This window comes from Chiroxiphia lanceolata, chromosome 2 (assembly GCF_009829145.1).
Source record: "Chiroxiphia lanceolata isolate bChiLan1 chromosome 2, bChiLan1.pri, whole genome shotgun sequence".
Taxonomy (NCBI): Eukaryota; Metazoa; Chordata; class Aves; order Passeriformes; family Pipridae; genus Chiroxiphia; species Chiroxiphia lanceolata.
Window position 1 is genome coordinate 77,378,007 of NC_045638.1, and position 20,379 is coordinate 77,398,385.

A 20,379-nucleotide genomic window follows, 5' to 3' on the forward strand; every position below is an offset into this window, starting at 1 on the left:
AAGAGTAATGTACTCACTGAAGTTATATCCAGGGGATAAATCCAGCATTTTTAATTAAATTTCCCATCAAGTTCAGTATTGTATACTTAATATAGCAATGGGAAATTACTATATATTTGGGTTTTGTTCAAGTTATTTAGTCATTCCTGAATTACTAACACTGGGCTAAACTTTCAACTAGAGTTTAACTAGCACAGTTTGTGAAAATCAGTGTAGTTTTTCCAATGCACAGCTGTTGAATCTCTGCTGTTATATATAAAGAGGATCTATCTGCCTGAAATTCATGTAAGGATAATATATGAGAAATAATAACTAAAACTACCCTTTACCTATGGAAAAGAATTTTCCCCCTGTAGCCATAGTGCAAAACTGCTGTGTGACAGCACAGGAGACCCTGTTCTTCACCCATGTGCTGAAGTCGCTGTTGGCACAGCCCAACCTGGGCACAGGGACACTGATTTTCTACCTTTTCATCATGTTCCTAGCCCGTCTACCTCCTCTCTTGGCTTCTTACTCATTTCCTCCTCTCTTATCATCAATCACTTGCTGTTGGAAGGGCTGTTTTGTAAGAGCCTCAGGCTGGATCTTGAGCCAGCAACATCAGCAAAATCACAGAGCTTTAAAAGGGCATTAATGAAGTTGTGAGCTAGCTGCATTCAGGACAACAAATGGGTAATTAGAGCATTTAAATCACAATACTGAGTGATTGTGAAACCAATATAGAATTCTAGTAGACAGGGAATTTAAAATGCAATCATGACTATGCTTTAGGAGCATTTTCATTACCCACTCAGGGCTGAGCCATTAATTAAGTGTAAGGTCAGTCTCATCCGCTGAAGGAAAAAAAAATGGCTCCCATGTTCTTCTGAGGGCTGCCAGCAGAGCCTGGAGAAGATCTTCATCAGCATAGCTTCCTTCCACTCACACTTTTATAAAAAAAACGGAGCAGAGTGGTGAAACCTGTTTTTCAGTACCTTCCCACGCACTACATGAAACGATGATGGCATACAGTTAGGATCTGAAGTAATACTTTCAAAAGCACTCAAATGACTTGGAGACCTCAGTTTTATCTTCAACCATGAACTAATTAATGAGGTCACTAGACCACAGGTGGTTCACACCTGGCAGCTCTCTGAACAGTCTTTCTGAATTTTGGAAGATTGTCCCTTAAAGGGAACAATAAACGAGGAGGTTAGAGATGACCTTTTAAGAGCACAGAATGGAAGTAGGAGCAATCTTGTTTTACAGAGCAATACAAACCTTTGGAGAACTGATGACCTCTCAATAAACTCCCTCATTTCTGTAGTCGTCTGGTTATTCTGGGTCTAGACTCATATTCTGACTAGTGAATCACAAATACTAACAACATAGTTATCAGTCAAGCCTCCGGTGCTGTATTTCAAGAGAAAAGGATGTTCTTATTCTCATTCATGATAGTAGGAAACCCTGTAATTTGGACTGGAGCTGCAAACAAAGCTCAGGATTTGTTCTTTTTAAATTTATACAGTGAAAAGAAGTATTAGCTACAGATGCTTAAGAACTTAGTTTAGGACTTGTTGGTAGCTGTCAGGTTTACAACAACAGTGCATAGTGTCCTGGTTATTCCACTAATGATGCTAGTGCTAGCGGAAAAAAAATAAAATACTTAGAGCTCCATTAATTTAGTAGAAAGGGTCTTATTGAATTCTATTGATCAAAACTGTTCCTGAACAAGGAAATTGATTTTATAGATGATAAATGGCTAACTAATACTTTGGGGAATCAGACTGGCTATAGTCTATAGCCTAAGAGCAGATGCTGCTGCAATGCAGAATTTGAGAAGCGTGGTAACGCCTGCTCATCTGCATGATGTGCCTGGTTCTACCGAATGTGGGCAGTGCAGGTGCATGACAAACCTGGATCTTCCCAGGAGCACTAGTACTGCCTACTCACGCAGCTATGCCTTGGAAAACGTGTGGCAAGAAATGGGCCTGAGGTCAGATGAATGCTCACGGTAGGCTGTATACAGTCCTAGAACTACAGGTTGAGCTCCATCCTGTGTTCTTCATCCTTTGCTAATGCTGTCATTCCCACTACATTTTCTATTGTATCCTGAACTGCCTGTGTCATATATGGTTTATTTCCACTGGCAATGTGTTCCTTCCTCCCTCCTGCATTCATGGGTGCCCCCTCTTTCTCCATGGACTGCACTCCTTGCCTTTCCTTTCTACTCTTCACCCTCACTCCTTTTCCTGTCACTTGCCACCACACCAAACCTGCTCCTTCAGCACTTCTAGACATTTCCCCTGGTGAAGCCCTGTCTGTCCCTCTACCATGAGCTACTCCCCTTTTCCTGCTTCATGACTCAAAGCACCTGTGGCAGGGAAAGTAATTTAAAAACATCCTTAATTTCCTACCTAGCTTTTATCTCACCTTGGAATCACAGCAGGTTTGTGCGAATCATATTCTAAGAAAATGGAGATATTTTAATGATTTGATTCTCTGCCTCTGACATTTTAGAAAAATTAAATAAATACCCCTCTCCAATAATACAAATAATACAAAAAATACAAAAGTTCAGGCTTAGGTGGAGCATTTGATAGTAACAATGTGGTAGATCCATGGTTCACTTATCAACTTTCTTAGTAGAAGTTGGTGTCTGATCCACTTGCAGGTAAGTGCTATCAGATCTAACATATCTAAGAGCTTTGGAGGAGAAAATAGAGACCATTTTTGAAACTGTGACTGCTGGCGAGCAGAGCGGTGTGGGGAAAAATAGGTAGAGCAGCAGGATTGAAGGCAAAGTGAAGAGGATTAGGAGACCAGTTCTGGGTGAGTGCAGAACAGCCCAAGGGATGGTCCCTGAGGCCAGGACACAGCATGAAAGAGCGGGAGGACTAGAGAAGGAGAGAAATAGTAAGAAAAAAAATATATGTAGGCAACTGTAAAGAAAGCTACATAAACTGTGTATGAAAAATCAGTCAAATGTAATCATCTATATCCGACTAGCTCTGTGCCTGCACAGTTTTCTGTGCAGCATTCTCTCATGTATTGTTCACACACAAGCACATAAATAAATATTATTACATGCTGCCTGGCATGGAAGGGGTAATTTTAATATCTTCATTCTTCCCCACTTCACCATCTCCCACATTTTTGCTTCTTTTCAGCACCAGACAGTTTCTCAAACAAGGCTGTGAGGAGGAAAGGAAGTACTGGTACTGGCCATATGGAAGATATGGGAATGCAGAAAGAATAAGAAGCTGTCAACACCTCAGCCTAACATGCAGCCTAAAATTCCTGTCTGATAAATTCTGATAAATTATGCCTAGGGAATCACCATGGATTTCAGTTTGCTGGAAAGATATCAGGAAATCTCAGTATGGAGATATTTTATCTGAAATTTGTCTTCCTATTTTGGGTACTCATGAAAATTGTAATTTGTACCAGTATTGTTTGAGTCAATAAAGGATCCCTGAGCCTGCACTGTACATCAAATTATTCCTCGGATGTATTCACACTGATTTTTGCCTTTTTCCTCTACTGTCACTGAAAAATATTTTGGGTAGTACCATACAGTGAGAAAAAAATCTGAGCTGGTGAGCAGGCTCCTGAAGGTATCACATTGCTTGTTCACAAGAGCAAGCTTGGAAAAGGGTCACCACGATTTCAGAAGATACAGGTTTCCAAAAACTGGTGATAGATCTCACCCCAGAGACAGTTAATGAGTTCCCCTTGGGGTGCTTAAACAAATGCAAATATTTTTGCTTTGACAGTAATTGCATACACCTCGATTTCAGCTGCAGGTACCAGCAGTGCTGTGCTACTGGTGAAGCTGTTTTGTTGCAGGTAAAACCCCAGCAGATGCACCAATTACTTTACATACTGTTTACCCGCTTTTGGTGACATTGAGGCTAACCTTGGAGTCACCTCCCCCGCTGCCACATTCTCCTTTGTCGTACCACCATTTGTTTTTCAATTTGTCCAAGAGGCCTTGTTCATTCAGTTTTAAAACTGCGAGGTTAACAGCATTTCTTGAAACGATAAAACATATTTTGTAAGAAACTGCACAGCTGTTAAGATGTTAGAAGGAATGAGGACTTAAGCTGTTTATAAGCTTGATCCACACACTAAATAAACCTCTCATTTCTGTATTTCAAAGCCCTTGGCAGCACAAATAATTGTGGTTACTTTCAAATGTGAAAAATGTGTTTCCAGTGTAGAAATGATTTTCAGAACAGCTTGGATTTTAACATGAAAATTCTATCAACCAACCCAAACTATTTTTGCAAAATGATGATAAAATTCTGCCTGGAATTATAACTGATTTACACAGATTTATTTGAATCTATATTTAAAGTATGTTCAGTGTGAGCCTAGGCTGTTTTTTCAAGCAGATGGGAAAACGTTTGCCCATGTACTAAAGAGGCAAGATCCAGACTGCCTATGCTAGACGCTGCCAGTCACTGTGCCACATACAGTTTTGACATGCAGCACTTCAGACTGATCCCACACAAGATATGGGACAGGGCTCCAGAAACAGGCAGTATGAGGAAGAGCTGAAGAGGAACGCTAACAGCTCACATGCTGACTAAGATGCTGTCTAGAGCCAGTCAACAGAAAGCACTGGACAAAGGTGCCAAGAGTCCTGTCTATCTGAAGATCTACCCCCTGCTGTAGGCACATCTGTACATTTGGGATCCAGGCTCTAGAGTCCTGCTCCCTTTGCACAGTAGAGGCTTGGCTGAAATGCAAGACCTGGGGTCTAGCTTAGTGTTGTGACTCTGGGGACTGCCCTGTTATTCTGGGATAGCACACTGTCTCCCAGCCCAAAGGGCACCTGCAGTATAGAGGAGCAAGATGGTAGCGGAGGGCATCCTCACTTGGGAAATCTGTGAACACTGCAGCCAAACAGAAGCTCAAGCTCCAGGAAGAACACAGCCAGCCAATTAGCTGGATGCTGAGATACAAGAAGGTTGTTGGACATCCTGAGGACTTTTCCATGGAGCGTTTATACATGTTATGCTACCACTGGATGACAGACAAATTCTGCTTTGCTAGCAACATAGTGGCATGGGCACAACAGACTGGAAGGGCTTCCGTGATCCTGGTGTCCTCTGTATCATGTTTAAATGCTCTTTTTTCAGATGAGAGAAATACCTGAGCACAGGGGTGTTGCCAACATGAAGGCTAAAGAACAGAATCACTGCTTTTCTGTGAAATCAAGGCTGCTGGGAGTGGTCTGAAACTCAGCTAAGAAATAGGAGACAGCTGGTCCTAGGATGCAGTTGCTTCTGTGTATGCTCAGAGGTTTTCCTTTAGGTGTCTAGAGAGTATTGTGACTGGATGGCAGAGGGTAGACAGTATAGATCACCATACAAACTCAAATGTAAGGCATCTGGATTTATGATAGGAACTGTAGTCACTATGTAACATTGTAAAATCAGTTGACAACTAATATGCCAAGGTATGCAGCCTTCATTACCTCTGGATGAAACTTTGTCCTTGTTTCAGTGTACAACTTCCTACCTGTATTACTAAGACCCTCAACAGTCACATATTCTAATGGTACACAGCTACATCAATATTTATTCATAATTCATAATTAATTCATAATAATCTTCCTATTTTTTATGTACAGAGGTCCCTAGTGCATCCAAGCCTATCAGATGTGTGCACTCTTTCTGATGGGTGTCTGCCCAGGCTCGCTTGTGGATCTGCAGAGGCACATGAAGCAGTAGCACCATGCATCTCCAAAGTATCTGTGAGGTGTCAGCAGCTTAACTACTGCTCTTTGGGGATGATATGTGGTTGAGAAAGATGAAGTTTCTCTCTCTAAATTTGTTTAATGCTGTCAAGATCTGTCTATCAGTACTGAGTGGGATTTGACAAGAACTATGCCAATGGCATCGTCACCTCAACAATAATGAGAGGATGCAACACCTTCAAAGCACTTGGAGAAGGGCTGGGAAGAGAGATCATCTGGTGATAGAGCTTCATCAGATCATATGGCACCAGAAGACACTGGGGCTTGTGATTCACCCTCTCTAGAGATAGCTGGACTCTGGTCCCTGGGTGTCCCTCCTGGACTTAGAATGGAAATTTTTCTCTCACTTATTAGGTGAGATGTCTTCCTGGAAGACAGGTACTTCACAGCTTGTGGAGTGTTCTTTACTACATTGGCTCATCTGTGGGACAAATGTCAGCTTCAGGACTGTCTTCTGGTAACAGTTTTTCATACAGCTCCCGCTAGAAGCAAGATAGATCTTTGCTGGCTGGTCATGAAGTTTGGAAACTGCTTGTGTGTAGATCTGACTTCACCTAGCTTCAGTGTAGTTAGATTTATATGAGATTTCCAGTACAGATAAAGTAATTGCTTGTCTGTCCCTGAAAGTGAAAATGAGAACTGTAGGCTATTGTGGATAAATCTTTAAGGGGAATTTAGCAGCCAGGCTGACAAATGTGATTTTGTATAAATGCTCTAATTATGGTTCACACTCCAGAGAGAGAGAAGCAATTGCAAAACTGGAATGAAATTGTTCATTTGTCCCTTTTGTTCTTGGAAGCAATTGCTTTTGAACCAGTCATATTTACTACAAATTTTTCATAGTCAGCTTTTAATTACAAAGCCTGTGCTTTTGGTCTGTTTGCCCTTTTCAGAAAGGTAGCTGTGTGGTCAGCCTTGCCACTTAACAGACAGAATTCCAATAAGCTAAACATAAATTTTACCTTTGTAAGGACATTGAGACTGAGCCATAGATGAAAGATGATCCTAGAAACACTATTTCTTTGATGCTGAGCAACATTACTTATTCTGAAAATGGCTTAGATATGTATCTGGAGCCTTCTGTCTACAAAGTCAATGTCAAAACTGCTCCCTTCAACAGGATCCAAACCAAGGTCTAATTTAGTGATGCTATGTCAAATTGTCACACTGGGTGGCAATAACATAAACAGCTGCTTTGACAGTGCCACAGATGCAGGCAGGAGTGATCACTCCCATGAAAAATGAAACATATCTCAAGGAATATCACTAACTCTCGATTCAACAAACCACTTGATCTCAGTCAGATTTTAAAGTAGATGGGAAGCCCTATCAATCTGCCTATCTGTAAAAGCATCCTCATACTATTTCCTCTAAGATGTAGTCTCTCAAGTGTGAACATTAAAGCTCACCAAACTAGACAAAGTCCTTATGCTAAAATTCTTAGAAAGTTCTTTCTTTTCAATCTTTATCTTATCTGGGGTGAAGATGGTACCTGAGAGTTTACAACTTTTTTTTCAAGCTTTCCAAGTTAATGTCTTGGAAATATTTAGACCTTTCATCTGGATATTCTAAGATGAATTAAACCCAGCTAGGTGGGGGTTTTTTTTTGACAACTAATATAAGTTTTCTTGTTTAATTTTAATGTTGAAGGGAAAGAGCTTTCTTACTTGCCAAATGTTCAATTGTATCTTTCAAAGCGTTAAAGATTATCAAGGAAAATTTTCCCACAGTCATTTAGAGAAGCTGCAGCTGGTTGATAGTAATCCTAGAGTAATAAATAAGTAAATGAAACCCATTCATGAGAGGGTTATTTAGCTGGGTTATTAGCCATATCCATAGACAGTTTCACAGCACAATAGAGAAATGGAAATAAAAAGGATGAAGGAGTAAATGTGGATTTAAGCTGCAATCATCGCTCTGAAATTAAACTGTATTGTTTATAAATATAACACATTATTGTCCTCATCATGTCTAGTAGGCCATGTAAAACCAGGTTAGTTTCACACTGCTTTGTTTGTCGAGTTGTTATCCAGGTTCACCGCCACATGTGGAAATAAATAATTTCCTTCTGGTCAGCAAAACACAGAGAACCTTTGCTCAACACTGCTGTATCTCCCACAGATATGTATAACTTGTAACAAATATGGATAGAGCCTTTCCCAAATCTTCGTTCGCAAAGCCTAGCCATGAAAAATGTTATAACTGAGAGCCTAAAACGTGCAGTGATGACTGCATTGAAAACTATATACCAAGACCTCAGAGCCATGCTAGATCACCCTTACTCATCCTAGAAAGTGCATCATTCTGCCATAGAGAAGGCATTTTGAAACTTGAGTATCCATGGCAGAAACTTTTTTTCATTTTAAAAATTAGAATGTATCCTCAATACCACACTAAAGCAAAACTCCTACTGAAGAACCTGTTCCTCAATAAAGAAACTGAAGTCTTGCAAGAATAAAAGTTTAACAGTAAAAAACAGCCAAGTGCTTTAATATTTGACTCTTTAATCGTTGGTGTCACTGCACAGTCCTGCCTTTTCCATTACTCAGAAGAAAACGTAGTCCTTGGATGTAAGTCAAGCCAGTTCAGACAAAACTGCAACCCTTCTGTTACATGATACCTCACTTCACAAGTACTTGGGTGCATGGACAGTGATTTTCATGTATGGATCACAGCTACTTTTAGGCTGCTTTAGAATTACAGTATGAAAAAAGTGATGATAATTAAATCATTATTATTTAAAATTACTGTCCATCTCCCCATACATAAATAGTAGTAAGCAGTTTAAAACATTAAGTAGTATCACTTCCTTTTTTTTTTTTTTTTAAAGAGCCTACCTGTGCCGATTGCAGATACGTCTTCCACAGTTATCAAAAGATAAAACTGCACAGACAGATGACAGTGTGACTATCCAGTCCACTGCAAAGTAACATCACTGATTCCAAACAGGGATACCTCACTTGTTACCCAAAAGAATTGCAGCAGGGTGCTTGCCCAAAGCCCAGGGAAGCTGGCAGAGAGGTCTGCTTTGACTTCCAGTGAGTTTGGGTCATAGCAATGGTTAACAGTTGACCCATCTGCTGGACTTCAGTCCATAAGAAGCAGAGAGGCAGGCATGCAAAAAACGATCTCAGTGCTATGGCACACAACACCGTGATACTCAGCTCATGTACGTGCTCAACCACAGGGGGGGCATTTCCAAGGCTGACAGAGACACACAAAGGTCCCTGCACCATGAGGGAATGAGACAGAAATCCAGACCAGGGACCACTGCAGCCAACATCACAAGCACTGCTGGAAATCTGAGACACCATAGCGGAACACCATGAAAAGGGGATCAGATTTTGCCTAATGCAACACTTTCAATGCCTATTTCAGCACAGCAACTCCCCATTCCTTAGAAACCAGAAATTAAAACATGAAATGCATTCTGCACAGTAAGTTAAGCCTGTTTTCAACAGCCTAATGCCCAGAGCTTGAATACACACAACAGACATAAAAGGCTCTCTCCAGCCTGATTAGACCTGAATACGTATCCAGAGTCTCAGCCACAGCTCTTTTTTTGTTTAAGTTATTCAGTTCCCAAAATCTCTGGATGCACAGTGGTTCACAGGATAGTTGAAAAGCACCTCCCATCTGCACCGTTCAGCACCATCTCCAAATGCAATTCCAAGGACTCAGACTTGGCCTGAGCATACATAGTGAAAGAGACCTCCTCCATGAAGTAAGGTCTCACAATATCTGCTTTTGAATGCTAAATGGCATAAAGACACAGACAGGTCCCTAAGTATTCATTACAACAAAGGTAGAATCTCTGCTGTAATCATTTAATAACAATATTTTAGGTAGCTGGTAGAGTTTTGTCATGAAAACTTAAATGTCTTAGCTATTTAAACAGCTTTTACATTTTCCTGAATCCCTTTCCTGAATTAGTCTCATAAATTCTGAGTAACTGGCAATGTCAGACAGCAAAAATACTTTCCTGTATCCTGGGCAGATTCTTAGCACGATTGTGCTATTACCTTTACAGATGGCGGCACTGTTGTTTCACTGCTTAGTGCTGGGAATCTTGTTCACTTGCAATAATGAATGAGCAAGATGTGCAAAAATAACATGACTCACTAATGAGACTCTACATACACAGAGACAGCTTTGTTTAAGCTGCAGCCATATTGCACAGCCCATCATCCTAGAACCACTGGTGCCACCGCTGCAGCTGTTGAGGTAGAAGCAGAGAAGAAACCCCAATCCTCTATAAGGCTTTTCATGAATTCCCTCCTGCAAGGGATTTCAAAGCCTCAGAGATTGCTCAGTCACTTAAAAGTCACATGGTGTGGAGGGATACTATCTCTGCTTAACCTCAGGTACTCTGAATGTGCAACAAACTTCAGAGAAAGACTACTTGAACGTTAAATGTCAAAGATCCTTAGGTGGTCCATACATATGTGAGATATGGACCGACTGGCAAAATACAGAGATTTCCCTTCTTTTATGGTAAAATACATGACTAAATTGTCATATAAGTTTATTGTATATATACTCCTATATAATTAGTGCCTGGAAAGAAGCGGAGACAATAAACTACAGCACAGTAAAGCCACAGATGTGGTGGTGCATTGGCAGGAGAAGTTCGCTGAAGAAACAAGCTTTCCCAAGACCATAATACCACAGCCAATGATGGCAGCCACTGTTGGCAATTGATGATGAGTGTCAAGCAACTCAAAGCTAATTTTCTTCCTTGCACTTTGTATGTCTCTCTCTGCAGCTACCTGTTGATGCAGCCATCATGCAGACCAGCCCCTGGGCATTCCTGGTGCAGGCCGGAGGGCATCCTCCCTCAGAACAAGGCAGAAAGAGCTCGGCAAAGCCAAGTTCAGTGCCCTTATTTCAATGATGTGAATTGCAGTTATTCTCTTATGATCTAATCTGTATGCAGCCCAGGTAGCTTGGGAAGAGGAGGCCACAGCTGCCAGGGGCCTCCCCTCGACCCCCAACCTAGAGCTTCCTGGATGCAGCCAAGGATCTGTCTCAAATGCACTTAGTGAAACACAAGCGAGTGTATTTTTACAGCTTGTATATATAACCCATTCAAATGATTTTTAACGGTAAAAATTAAAATGCAACCTTACCAAGCAAAAAATTAAATGCTGCCCAATTTCTGAGCTGTTTATTTTATCCTTGTTTTGAAAAGCACTGATGGCAGATTGTAACACGATACAAATGTAGTGCAGTTTAAGGGTGTTTGACAATTCATCAAGAGAAATTAAGTGTAAAGCTGCATGGCACTGGCTGAATATGTTTAATAAATCAGGACTGAAACAAGCACTCTGTTAAAAAGGAAGATGTAGCCAAAGCTTACATCACTGTATACTCAGAAGGCTTGAAGGATCAATAATCTAAATATTTAAAAAGACAGCTAAAGCAAGAGCATTTTCACATGAAAAGTAACCTAAACTTTCATGACAACGGGCCAACTTTGAAATCATGGTTTTTTTAAACACATTCAAGAACTTACAGGGATAATATTTGTACTGGGATCTATAAAGGTTTGCATGCTGTAAAGTTGCTTGTATGAAAATACTGTATTCAAATACTGAAGCACAGAACATATCTAAAAATTTTCACATGTAGCTGATAGAGTCCTCGGGACTAGCTTTCACAGCTTGTCCAGCATTTATAAACAAATAAAGAAAGAACTACTAGTACTCAAGTTGTGAGTCTTCACAATACTAGCTCTTTCGCAATGGGTCTCTCAGGCCTTCCTGTTAAGGCTTATCAAAGACAGGGTGTGACCAGCCATCTCAGGAGAATGTTCAGGCCCAGCTGAGGACCACCAGGACAGTGGATGCCTCTTGAATTTCATCTTGCAAAATTCATGTACCCCTGAGGAACTGACTAGCCTGTAGAAAGCCAAAGTACTGCAAAAAACCTCTGAGCAGGTTGTGTGCTACATTAGAAGCATTTAAAAACATTATTTAAAGATCCCCTGGACAATTGCATTTAAAACATCTCTTACAGAGCAACATGTCAAAATATTCTGCAAACAATAAGAATGAAGTCTTTTTACAAGAATTTTTATGTATTATTATTTATTTAGAAATGGGAAATTTAAGGCAATGCTCAAATACTTTTTAATTGTGGCTTATTAAAGTAAGTAGAGTACTCTTCATTTAGCCATCCTAATAAGATGCTTAATTTCCAGGGGCAGTGAGTATTTACAGCTTCTATGTATATCCTAAGTATACAGTTTAGTTATTCAAGCTGAGCTTTGTAAACAAATATGAGCCAAACTGACACCTTGAGGATCAGCAGGAGTTCCAATTAATGGGAGACCCACTGCTGCTAAAAATTGCCATAGCTACTTTGAATTCAAAGAGGTTCTGACAATTTACACCAGCTAGAGGTCTGATGACTGTAGTTTAAAATATTTATATATATTGAAAGCTGTTTTGCAGCAAGATATTCCAATTACAGTACGCAAACACTTCTTGGTGCAAGCAATTAAATATGTATTCTGTTTGTGCAAAAACAACAGCAGCTGACCTGGGAATGCAACTCAGCTTGTTTCTCTGTTTTATACATAGCTTTGCTGTAAATAAAAAACACATAAAATTGTCCCTAGAGTAACTGTTCATATTGGTTCAGTAGATGGTCTTTAGCAGCAGCAGAAATGCTAGTTTCTCCCAACTCTGAGCTATTTTAATTTTTGCTAACAACTACCTAGTCTTGTTCTCATCAAGCAGTACAATATTTTTTTATCAAAGCAAAATTTTTCTTGCTAGTTCCAGCATAAGCAGGATTATGTGAATAGGCTGCTGCAGTCCAACACCTGCAACTCAGAATACATGTTTTAAAGGCTTAAAATCATAGAATCATAGAATGGTTTGGGTTGGAAGGGACCTTAAATATCATCTGGTTTTGACCCCCATGCCTTGGGCAGGGAAACCTTCCACTAGACCACTTTGATCAAAGCCCCATTCAGCCTGGACTTGAACACTTCCAGGGATGGGGCATCTACAACAATGCTGGGCAACCTGTGGGAGTGCCTCTCTCCATCCTCAGCAAATCCCTCGTTTGAGTGGGATTTTTCAAAAGTGTCTGAGCAAAAGTGTAATGCTGTTTCCACACTGCAGGAATTGCTCTCAAGATAAGCTTGGCCCACTGCCAACTGCTTCAAAACTCTCTCTCACCTCAGAAACATTAGGAACCCTGAGACCTTTGTGGCTTTTATACATTTGATATTGTGGAAAACACAGTAATATTTTAAAATTTGGAATGTGTAAAATGATAATGTTTAAATATATAAATATAATTTCATATTTTTACAACATAATATATATTTTATAATATATATATTATAAATACTTAATGCTTTCAGCTGGGGTAACATTCATGTCTGGCATGGCTGGCATAAAGCCTTTTGCTTTTTACACCTTAGGTGAAGCAGACCTTGACTCACAGTTTCGTTGCAGCAGTGTTTGGATGCTGTTTCACCTGCTTCTCCCTTAACTCCTAAGTTTAGGGGCCCCCAGCTGAAAGAAAATGGCAGTATTGGCACAGACATGTAGGAGCTTCATGGCAAAGCACAGCATGTGGTTCAGTGCCAGGCAGAGGTTCCATCCATGTTGGATGAGAGAGTAGAATTTGAGGTGAGGGCCACCGCAGTGAAGATCTATCAGGTCTCATTCTGTCCCTCTCTTCTCCTACCTAGACTGCATTAGTGCAAGCCTCTTGAAATGACATTATGCTATGTTAGCCAGGCACATGCTGTTCAAACTCCTTATGTCGCTCTATCCACGAGAAAGAGCCAAATGCTGCACAAATGATCTAATTGTTTTTCAAATTGGCAGCTTAACAGGACTGAAAACATTATTCACCATTACTGATCCTGGCCAGTAGATTTAAATTTTCCTTTACATAATATCTTAACCATATTTGTAAGGCATTTTAAATTTATGATTCTGAGTGCCACAAAGTGACTATTTCCACCCAAATTGAGGCTAAGAAAATTAATCTTTTTCAAATGCAATTCAGTGCTTACTGAATAGAAATATGGTGTGTTTCCTTGTAACTTAAAAAGTTATTCCTTCTTTATATTTATCTCAATCCATTTGACATCTCTGATGGATTACTAGACAGCCTATTGAGATCACAGACTCTGGCCACCTTACGCAGAGGAAGATTTTACTACATCAAAATCTTCCAGCACAAAGCAGGTGGCAGCTGTTTCAGCAGCTTCTAATTTTTCACCCCATTCAACATGTCCCAGCAGTGGCAGAAATATTGTACATTTGACTGAGCATTTCACAGCTTTCATCCATATGAAGACCCAGCCCTAGGCTGACTCACCTATCCCAGAAGAAATGTTACTGTGACCTCCAAAAGCAGCGAGAACTCATTGCCAAATCTCACTACAAATCATGTAAAATAAAATATCCTGTTGGACTAACTGCAAAAATTAGGTTTTCTGGTTCCTAAGCAGCCATATATCTCAATGTGCTATATAAATGTGTGCTCTATTCAGTGGGTAGCAGGGTATGATAATAAACCCAGTATTTTAATGCAGTACTGAACATATCTGGTATTTTTGGAGCCTGGTTCAAATTTGGCAATATTTGAAGAGATTTCACAATCAGACTTCTCCAATTTTCATTTATGCCAGGCTGATCTCACCTTTATGAACACACAATGATAACACGGGTAAGTGAAGCTATATTTGATGTGATCTTCTCCTATTTTCTATTACTTATGACTTGTTGCTGTATTTTCCTTCTTGCAAGCATCAGGATCTCACAACAGCAACTGATTAGTGCAAGATGTCAGTTTAAGATTCAGAAATGGCAGAAAAACATCAAGAGTCACAATGGGGTGACTTCTACAAGTAAAGGCACTCAACTGAGCATCTCTGAAAGCCTTTTACATAAACTGCCTCAACTGTCAGCTTATGATGCTCCATAAAAGGTGATAGAATTCCTCTATCCTAGCTAATATTTCTGAAATGTCCTCAGAAAAGGAGAAATTGCACTTATCCACTTTCAGGGTGAATGAGACATAGGTATCTATGGCAAGTACGGTGAGAGAAAAAACAAACTTCTGCCATCTTCCCAGCAGCTGCATTTGGAAAACAAAATTAATACCATTGTTGTTCCCAGGAATTCATGGAATAGCCAAATTCAGTTGAATTCCTAAAAAAAAGCATGGCCAGCAGGTCAAAGAAGGTGATTCTGCCCCTCACTCTGCTCCCATGAGTACTGCATCAGTTGTGGGGTCTTCAGCACCAGAGAGACCTGCTGGAGTGGGTCCAGAGGGGGGCCAAAAAAATGTTCAGAGGGATGGAGCTTGCTCTCCCATGAGGACTGGCTGAGAGAGTTGGATGGAGTTGTTCAGCTTGGAGAAGACTAGGCTCCAGGGAGACCTTACTGAGGCCTTTCAATACCTAAAGGAGGCTAATAAGAAACATTGGCAACAAAGGTTTTAGTATGGCCTGTTGCAACCAGACAAGGAGTAGTGGCTTTTGATTAAAGGAGGGCAGATTTAGACTAGAAGAAGGTAGACTTAGACTAGGTATAAGGAATAAATTTCTTATGATGAGAATGGTGGAACATTGAACAGGTTGTCCAGAGAAGTGCCTCATCCCTGTGAACATTCCAGGTCAGGTTGGACTGAGCTCTGAGCAACCTGCTCAGTCCCTGCACATTGCAGGAGAGTTGGACTAGATGATTGTTAAAGGTCCCTTTCTCCCAAGCTATTCTATGATTCTACAGTTCTATTAATGTCTATGTTTTTATTTTAGAGACAAATCCACTATCTTAGGTTCTGTTTCTAATGAGCACCAACCTTTTGCCTGTCTGGTTAGACTTTTCAGCCACCATATCCTAGTCTCACCTTAGTGAGAACGAAGCATGGAATGACTGCAAAGCAAAATACCATCAGCGTTCTGTACAGTGCTGAAATGGCTGTAATACAAGCAGTCTGCTCATGCATTAATTTTTTCCTAGTAAGGAAAGGAACTCCACATGAGAAAACTGGGAAACACTGTTATTTGCTTCTGAGGTTACTCATCCACTGACATTGATGTCCACAAAGTTATTAATGAAACATGGCCACTATGTCAAAAGCTATTGGTAACCAGAAATCAGGATAAATGCTTGGTTTTTATGGTTGCCAGAAACAAACTACTAATTCACAAGATCTCCACAGCTGACATACTATTATTAGATCTGAACTTAGACTGAGAAGAGGTATGAGAGATTTCTGTAACATTATATACATGCTTCTTTTGACCCCATACAGATGTTTTTCATAAAGAAGAACTATAAGGAAGGCAACAAATGGAAAGATTCAGCTAGAGATGGTTCTTAAGCTTTGGTCTAATTATGATGCAAGCATTTTGAAGTTCCTTACTTTAATCAGAAACCAGAGATGGAAAGAAAAAACAGTGGAGCCATTTCCCAGGTGGGAACTGTAGCTGCAACTGCAATGCAACAATAAAGAGCACTGCATAACTTGTGGCTTAGTGAAATGCCGGCTCGTGTTTGCCTAATGGCAGATCAATACCATACAAATGAAGCAATTACAATTGTGCCATAATAAAGCCTTATTTGGTCAGCAGCCAAAAAGGGGATAGCTGGAAAAGTTCCTAGGACTTTCTGTCTGAGTATTATTGCAGAAGTTAATGAGGAATATCTGATATGCTTAGACAAACATAAACAGGTGCCAGCAACCAGATGAGATGGTCGGTCCAATAGTCAGTGTTCTGATAATTAAAATGCCCCGAAGCCAGCTGAACATCAGCCCAAGATCAGGTGAAATGATCACAAGGGCAGTCTAATCCCTCTGGCAACCAGCTATATAATGTTGCCACCATTGGTACAAGCCATGTACACAGCAGCAAAATCTCCACCTTCCCATAACACGGAAGCATGTTCCCTTCTGTACAGCTCTGTGTCCCTACACCGCAGCTCACAGTGGGGAAGGTAAAGGCCACCAGTCTGATACAATGATTCCACCAGAACTTTACTATGTGCTACTCATTTCATCCAGTAGATCACCTAGTCTAGTGAAAGGTGTCCCTTCCTATGGCAGGGTAGTTGGAACTAGATAATCTTAGTATTCCTTTCAACCCAAACTGTTCTGTGAAATGCAATATAGCAGCTCTCAGACCAGTCAGACCAAGCACAGCCATGGCAATACAGTAATAGTCATGTTTCAATACAAGCAGTCACGCTACAAAGAAAATAAGGTAGTGAAAGTACTAATAGATCTCAACAGTGGTATGGAGATCCAAATAACGTAATTGCTGTTGTCCTGGACACAAACCCACATGCCACTTTTAATAAAAAAGGCCAGATGGAGTAGGGTCCACTGGTGAGGAGATTTCTGCCACTGCTTTCTAAAGGGAACACAAAACAACATGTGGTCATAGACCACAGGACTGTTTAAGAAGCCATTAGTCGAAGTTACACTTTCTGTATTGCTTTCTCTCCAAGACAGTTTCTTTGACCAAGACACTGAGAAATCTACCATGGTGTTTGTCCTGAGGTACACACCTCCATAGATTTTAAAAATTCATACAAACATCTGAAAAGAATGGACTTCAGATATTCACAGCACAAATCCACTATGCTATTAATCTCACTATTCCTCTGAAGCTGACAGGCAATGGTCACTACCTTCGATTTATAAAGGTGAACCTTGAAGTGAGAAGGTGAACTGATCTCCTCCAAGACTCCCAGGAAATCTGGCAGGGTCATAATTATGCTCACAAGTATGACATGACTTCAGCCAACCATACTTCATTGTTTCTCAGAAATCTTAAGGTACTTTTCAGACAACTGTTCATTAAGAATTTATCCTTCTGGTCTTCCAGTCGCAAGCACTTCCTAGAGATGAGCTAAGCTTACATTTCTGTGTCTTTAACCACAAGATGCTTCTAATTTTTCCTGCCAAAGTGGGAGACAGCCAACCTGAGTGCCTTAACTCCTATTACAAACAAATTCTTCCATATTTTGACCCCACTCAGGAGTTCCACAAGGGCCATGCTCAGAAGCTGTATAAAGCTGCTTAGGAAGTTAGGTGCTCCCTTTGCCCTGGCAAAGAAGAGATATGAGGCACTGTCACTTACTTCACTGAGTTCAGATACTTCACTCTCTTTTGCTTTTCCAGCATGAGAACTTTATTCAGATGAGAACAATCTGCTTGACTTTTAGTTCACAGAAATCACAACTAAAGCTAGGAAAGCCAGGTCAGAAGTAGCTTTTGTACTAGTTGGGGAGATGACCTTCTACCATGCAGAAAACATGAACATCAGTCTTCATAAGATACTACAACTTTCCAAACAGTCCTGTAGCTCCAGAAGATTGAATGTGATGGCTGAAGATATCCTTTTCATATCCATGATTGTCAAAAAAGCATCATAGCAAAGTGAGGTCTGGAAAGCACCTCAGGAGGTGTCTGGTCCAACCTCCTGCTCACACAAGGGTCAGCCTTGAGGTCAGACCGAGCTGCTCAGGGCTTCAACCAGTCATGGTTTGTAAACTTCCAAGAATGAAGCCTGCACAACCTGTCTGGGTAGATAGTGTCACTGTCAGACTGTCCTCAGGCACTCAGGGGAAACAGTTTCTCCTTACATCCAGTCTGAACTTCTCCCACTTCATTTTACGTCCATTGTCACTTACCTTCCTTCCCTACACTGCTGTGAAGAGTACGGTTCCATCTGCGTGAAGACCTCCCCCATAGAAACTGTGGGTTGTTAGGACCCCAAAGCCATCTCTCCAGGCTGAACAAGCCCAGATCCCCAGCCTCTTCTCACCAGAGCAGCTCCAACTCCATATCCAGCTCCATCTTGATCATCTTCCATGAAATTGGTTCAATTTATTGATGTTTTTCTTAAATGAGGAGGCCAAAAAAAAAAAAAAAGGATGCAGTGCTCTAGATGTAGTCGGAATGTGTGCAATTACTTTATCTGATGCCACAATATCTTGTGGCCTACAAATTGAATGAACTAAAAGTACTCTAATTGAAAACTGACTTGGGTAATTACCCACTATCTAAAAAGGATGCCAAAAATAGCAGCTTGCTTATTTAACTGGATTAGGAAAAATTCCTAAATCTTCAAGAAACTGTGATGTCTTTCTGTTCACTTTCAACTACACTTTCATAGCCTGAATTTGCATTATTTAAACTCTGTAAAATCACACCTAATTGTCAAGTGTTCATGTGGTTTTAAAGGAAAAAATATCATTAGCAGGTATAGAATATAATTAAAATAGTATCATATACTGACTAAAACATGAAGAGATGGATCTTAGTAAGTACAGAGCATTGGAACATGGGTTGGTCCCCCAGCTTTGCACACAGGACATTATCTTTTTATTTAAACCAATAAAGAAATGAGTATTATACTAAAACCTGGCTCTTTATGTTTTCTGTTACAAGCAGAAAGAGGCTTTTGTGAAAACCTTGAAATTCAAAATTTTGGTTGAAAATGTAAAAATCTCAAAAAATGCCTATAATGTTTGCATTTAGGTACATGAAATATAGATGATTTGGGTTATCTAGAAAAGGTTGAGATATTCTGTAGGAAACAACTAGATCCCATGAATTTTTCTGTAGGCTCGAGAGTTTTAAGATCCAAAATAGATCTGAATCACACAAATGACACAGCATAAAATGCTGCTGTGTTCAAAATCAGATGCCTGCATCCGTACCAAGGAAGCCAAACATCTAATTCTAAATGTAAAAGCCTCTCTAAAGACACAGTTACAAATTTGGGCTGCACTAAATGGAACCATATATGCAACAAATTGGAAAGAGCCTGATGTGTAATTATATACAGAGAAAACCTATTCTGGAGGTAACAGATGGGCTGCCAGATGTTAGGTCTGCTCTCACCTGCAGGCCTCATTCAGCCCTGCTGCTAGTAATGGAAGATGCAAGGGATCTGGATCTTCCTGTGCACATATTACTTTTACCCACGTGTGGGGGAAAAAATAATAAAAAAGCTCTATTTTCTTTGAGTGCTGGAGGCAGATTATTATTTTTATGTGTTCTTTTAGAGCAGAAAGAAATAACTGAAGTATAACAATAGAATAGGTCTCTGTATCAGGTCAGCTTGGATAACTTTTATAAAGTTGACTTTTGGCTATAAAAAACTGTTGGGAAAATCGTAGCCAAACCTTGACAGAAAACTGCCAATCCTGCCAAAAACTGTTAAAAGAGAGTCTCACTCAACAAAAGAGTACACAGCATTGTTCAGCATCATGCGAGTTGGTAAAAGATATAGTTAAATAGGTACTAAATCCTTTTTCATGTTTAAGTTCTCGCTCAGCGACTTAGTTGGAATGGGAAGCAGAGAAAGGTAGGCAGAAAATGGAGTAAAACACTGAATTATAAAAATACAGAGATTTGAGCTAAGAATAGTTGAGAATAAGAGCATTAGTTTTCACTCTACCTCCTACGACACACAAAGTAGACCAGTTAAGAGGAATAATTACTGATTGACCACAAGTCATCATTTTATCAAACAATACTTTAAACTTGTACTGTTCAGTGAGATGCACATATGGCCATTTTTATCTGGAACCTGAGCACCTTGAGAACATTTTGATGATGGGAAACAGCTGCATTTTACA

At 40.1% G+C, this 20,379-nt stretch overlaps 1 protein-coding gene across 1 annotated transcript in view; it reads right to left on the reverse strand.

Annotated features, from left to right (window-relative positions):
• The window catches only part of GRIA4 (glutamate ionotropic receptor AMPA type subunit 4), a 220,797-nt gene that overhangs the window by 13,295 nt on the left and 187,123 nt on the right, over window positions 1-20,379 (reverse strand). Inside the window, 1 exon segment of the mRNA XM_032681175.1 lies at window positions 3,899-4,013. Coding sequence (XP_032537066.1) covers window positions 3,899-4,013 — 115 coding nt within the window.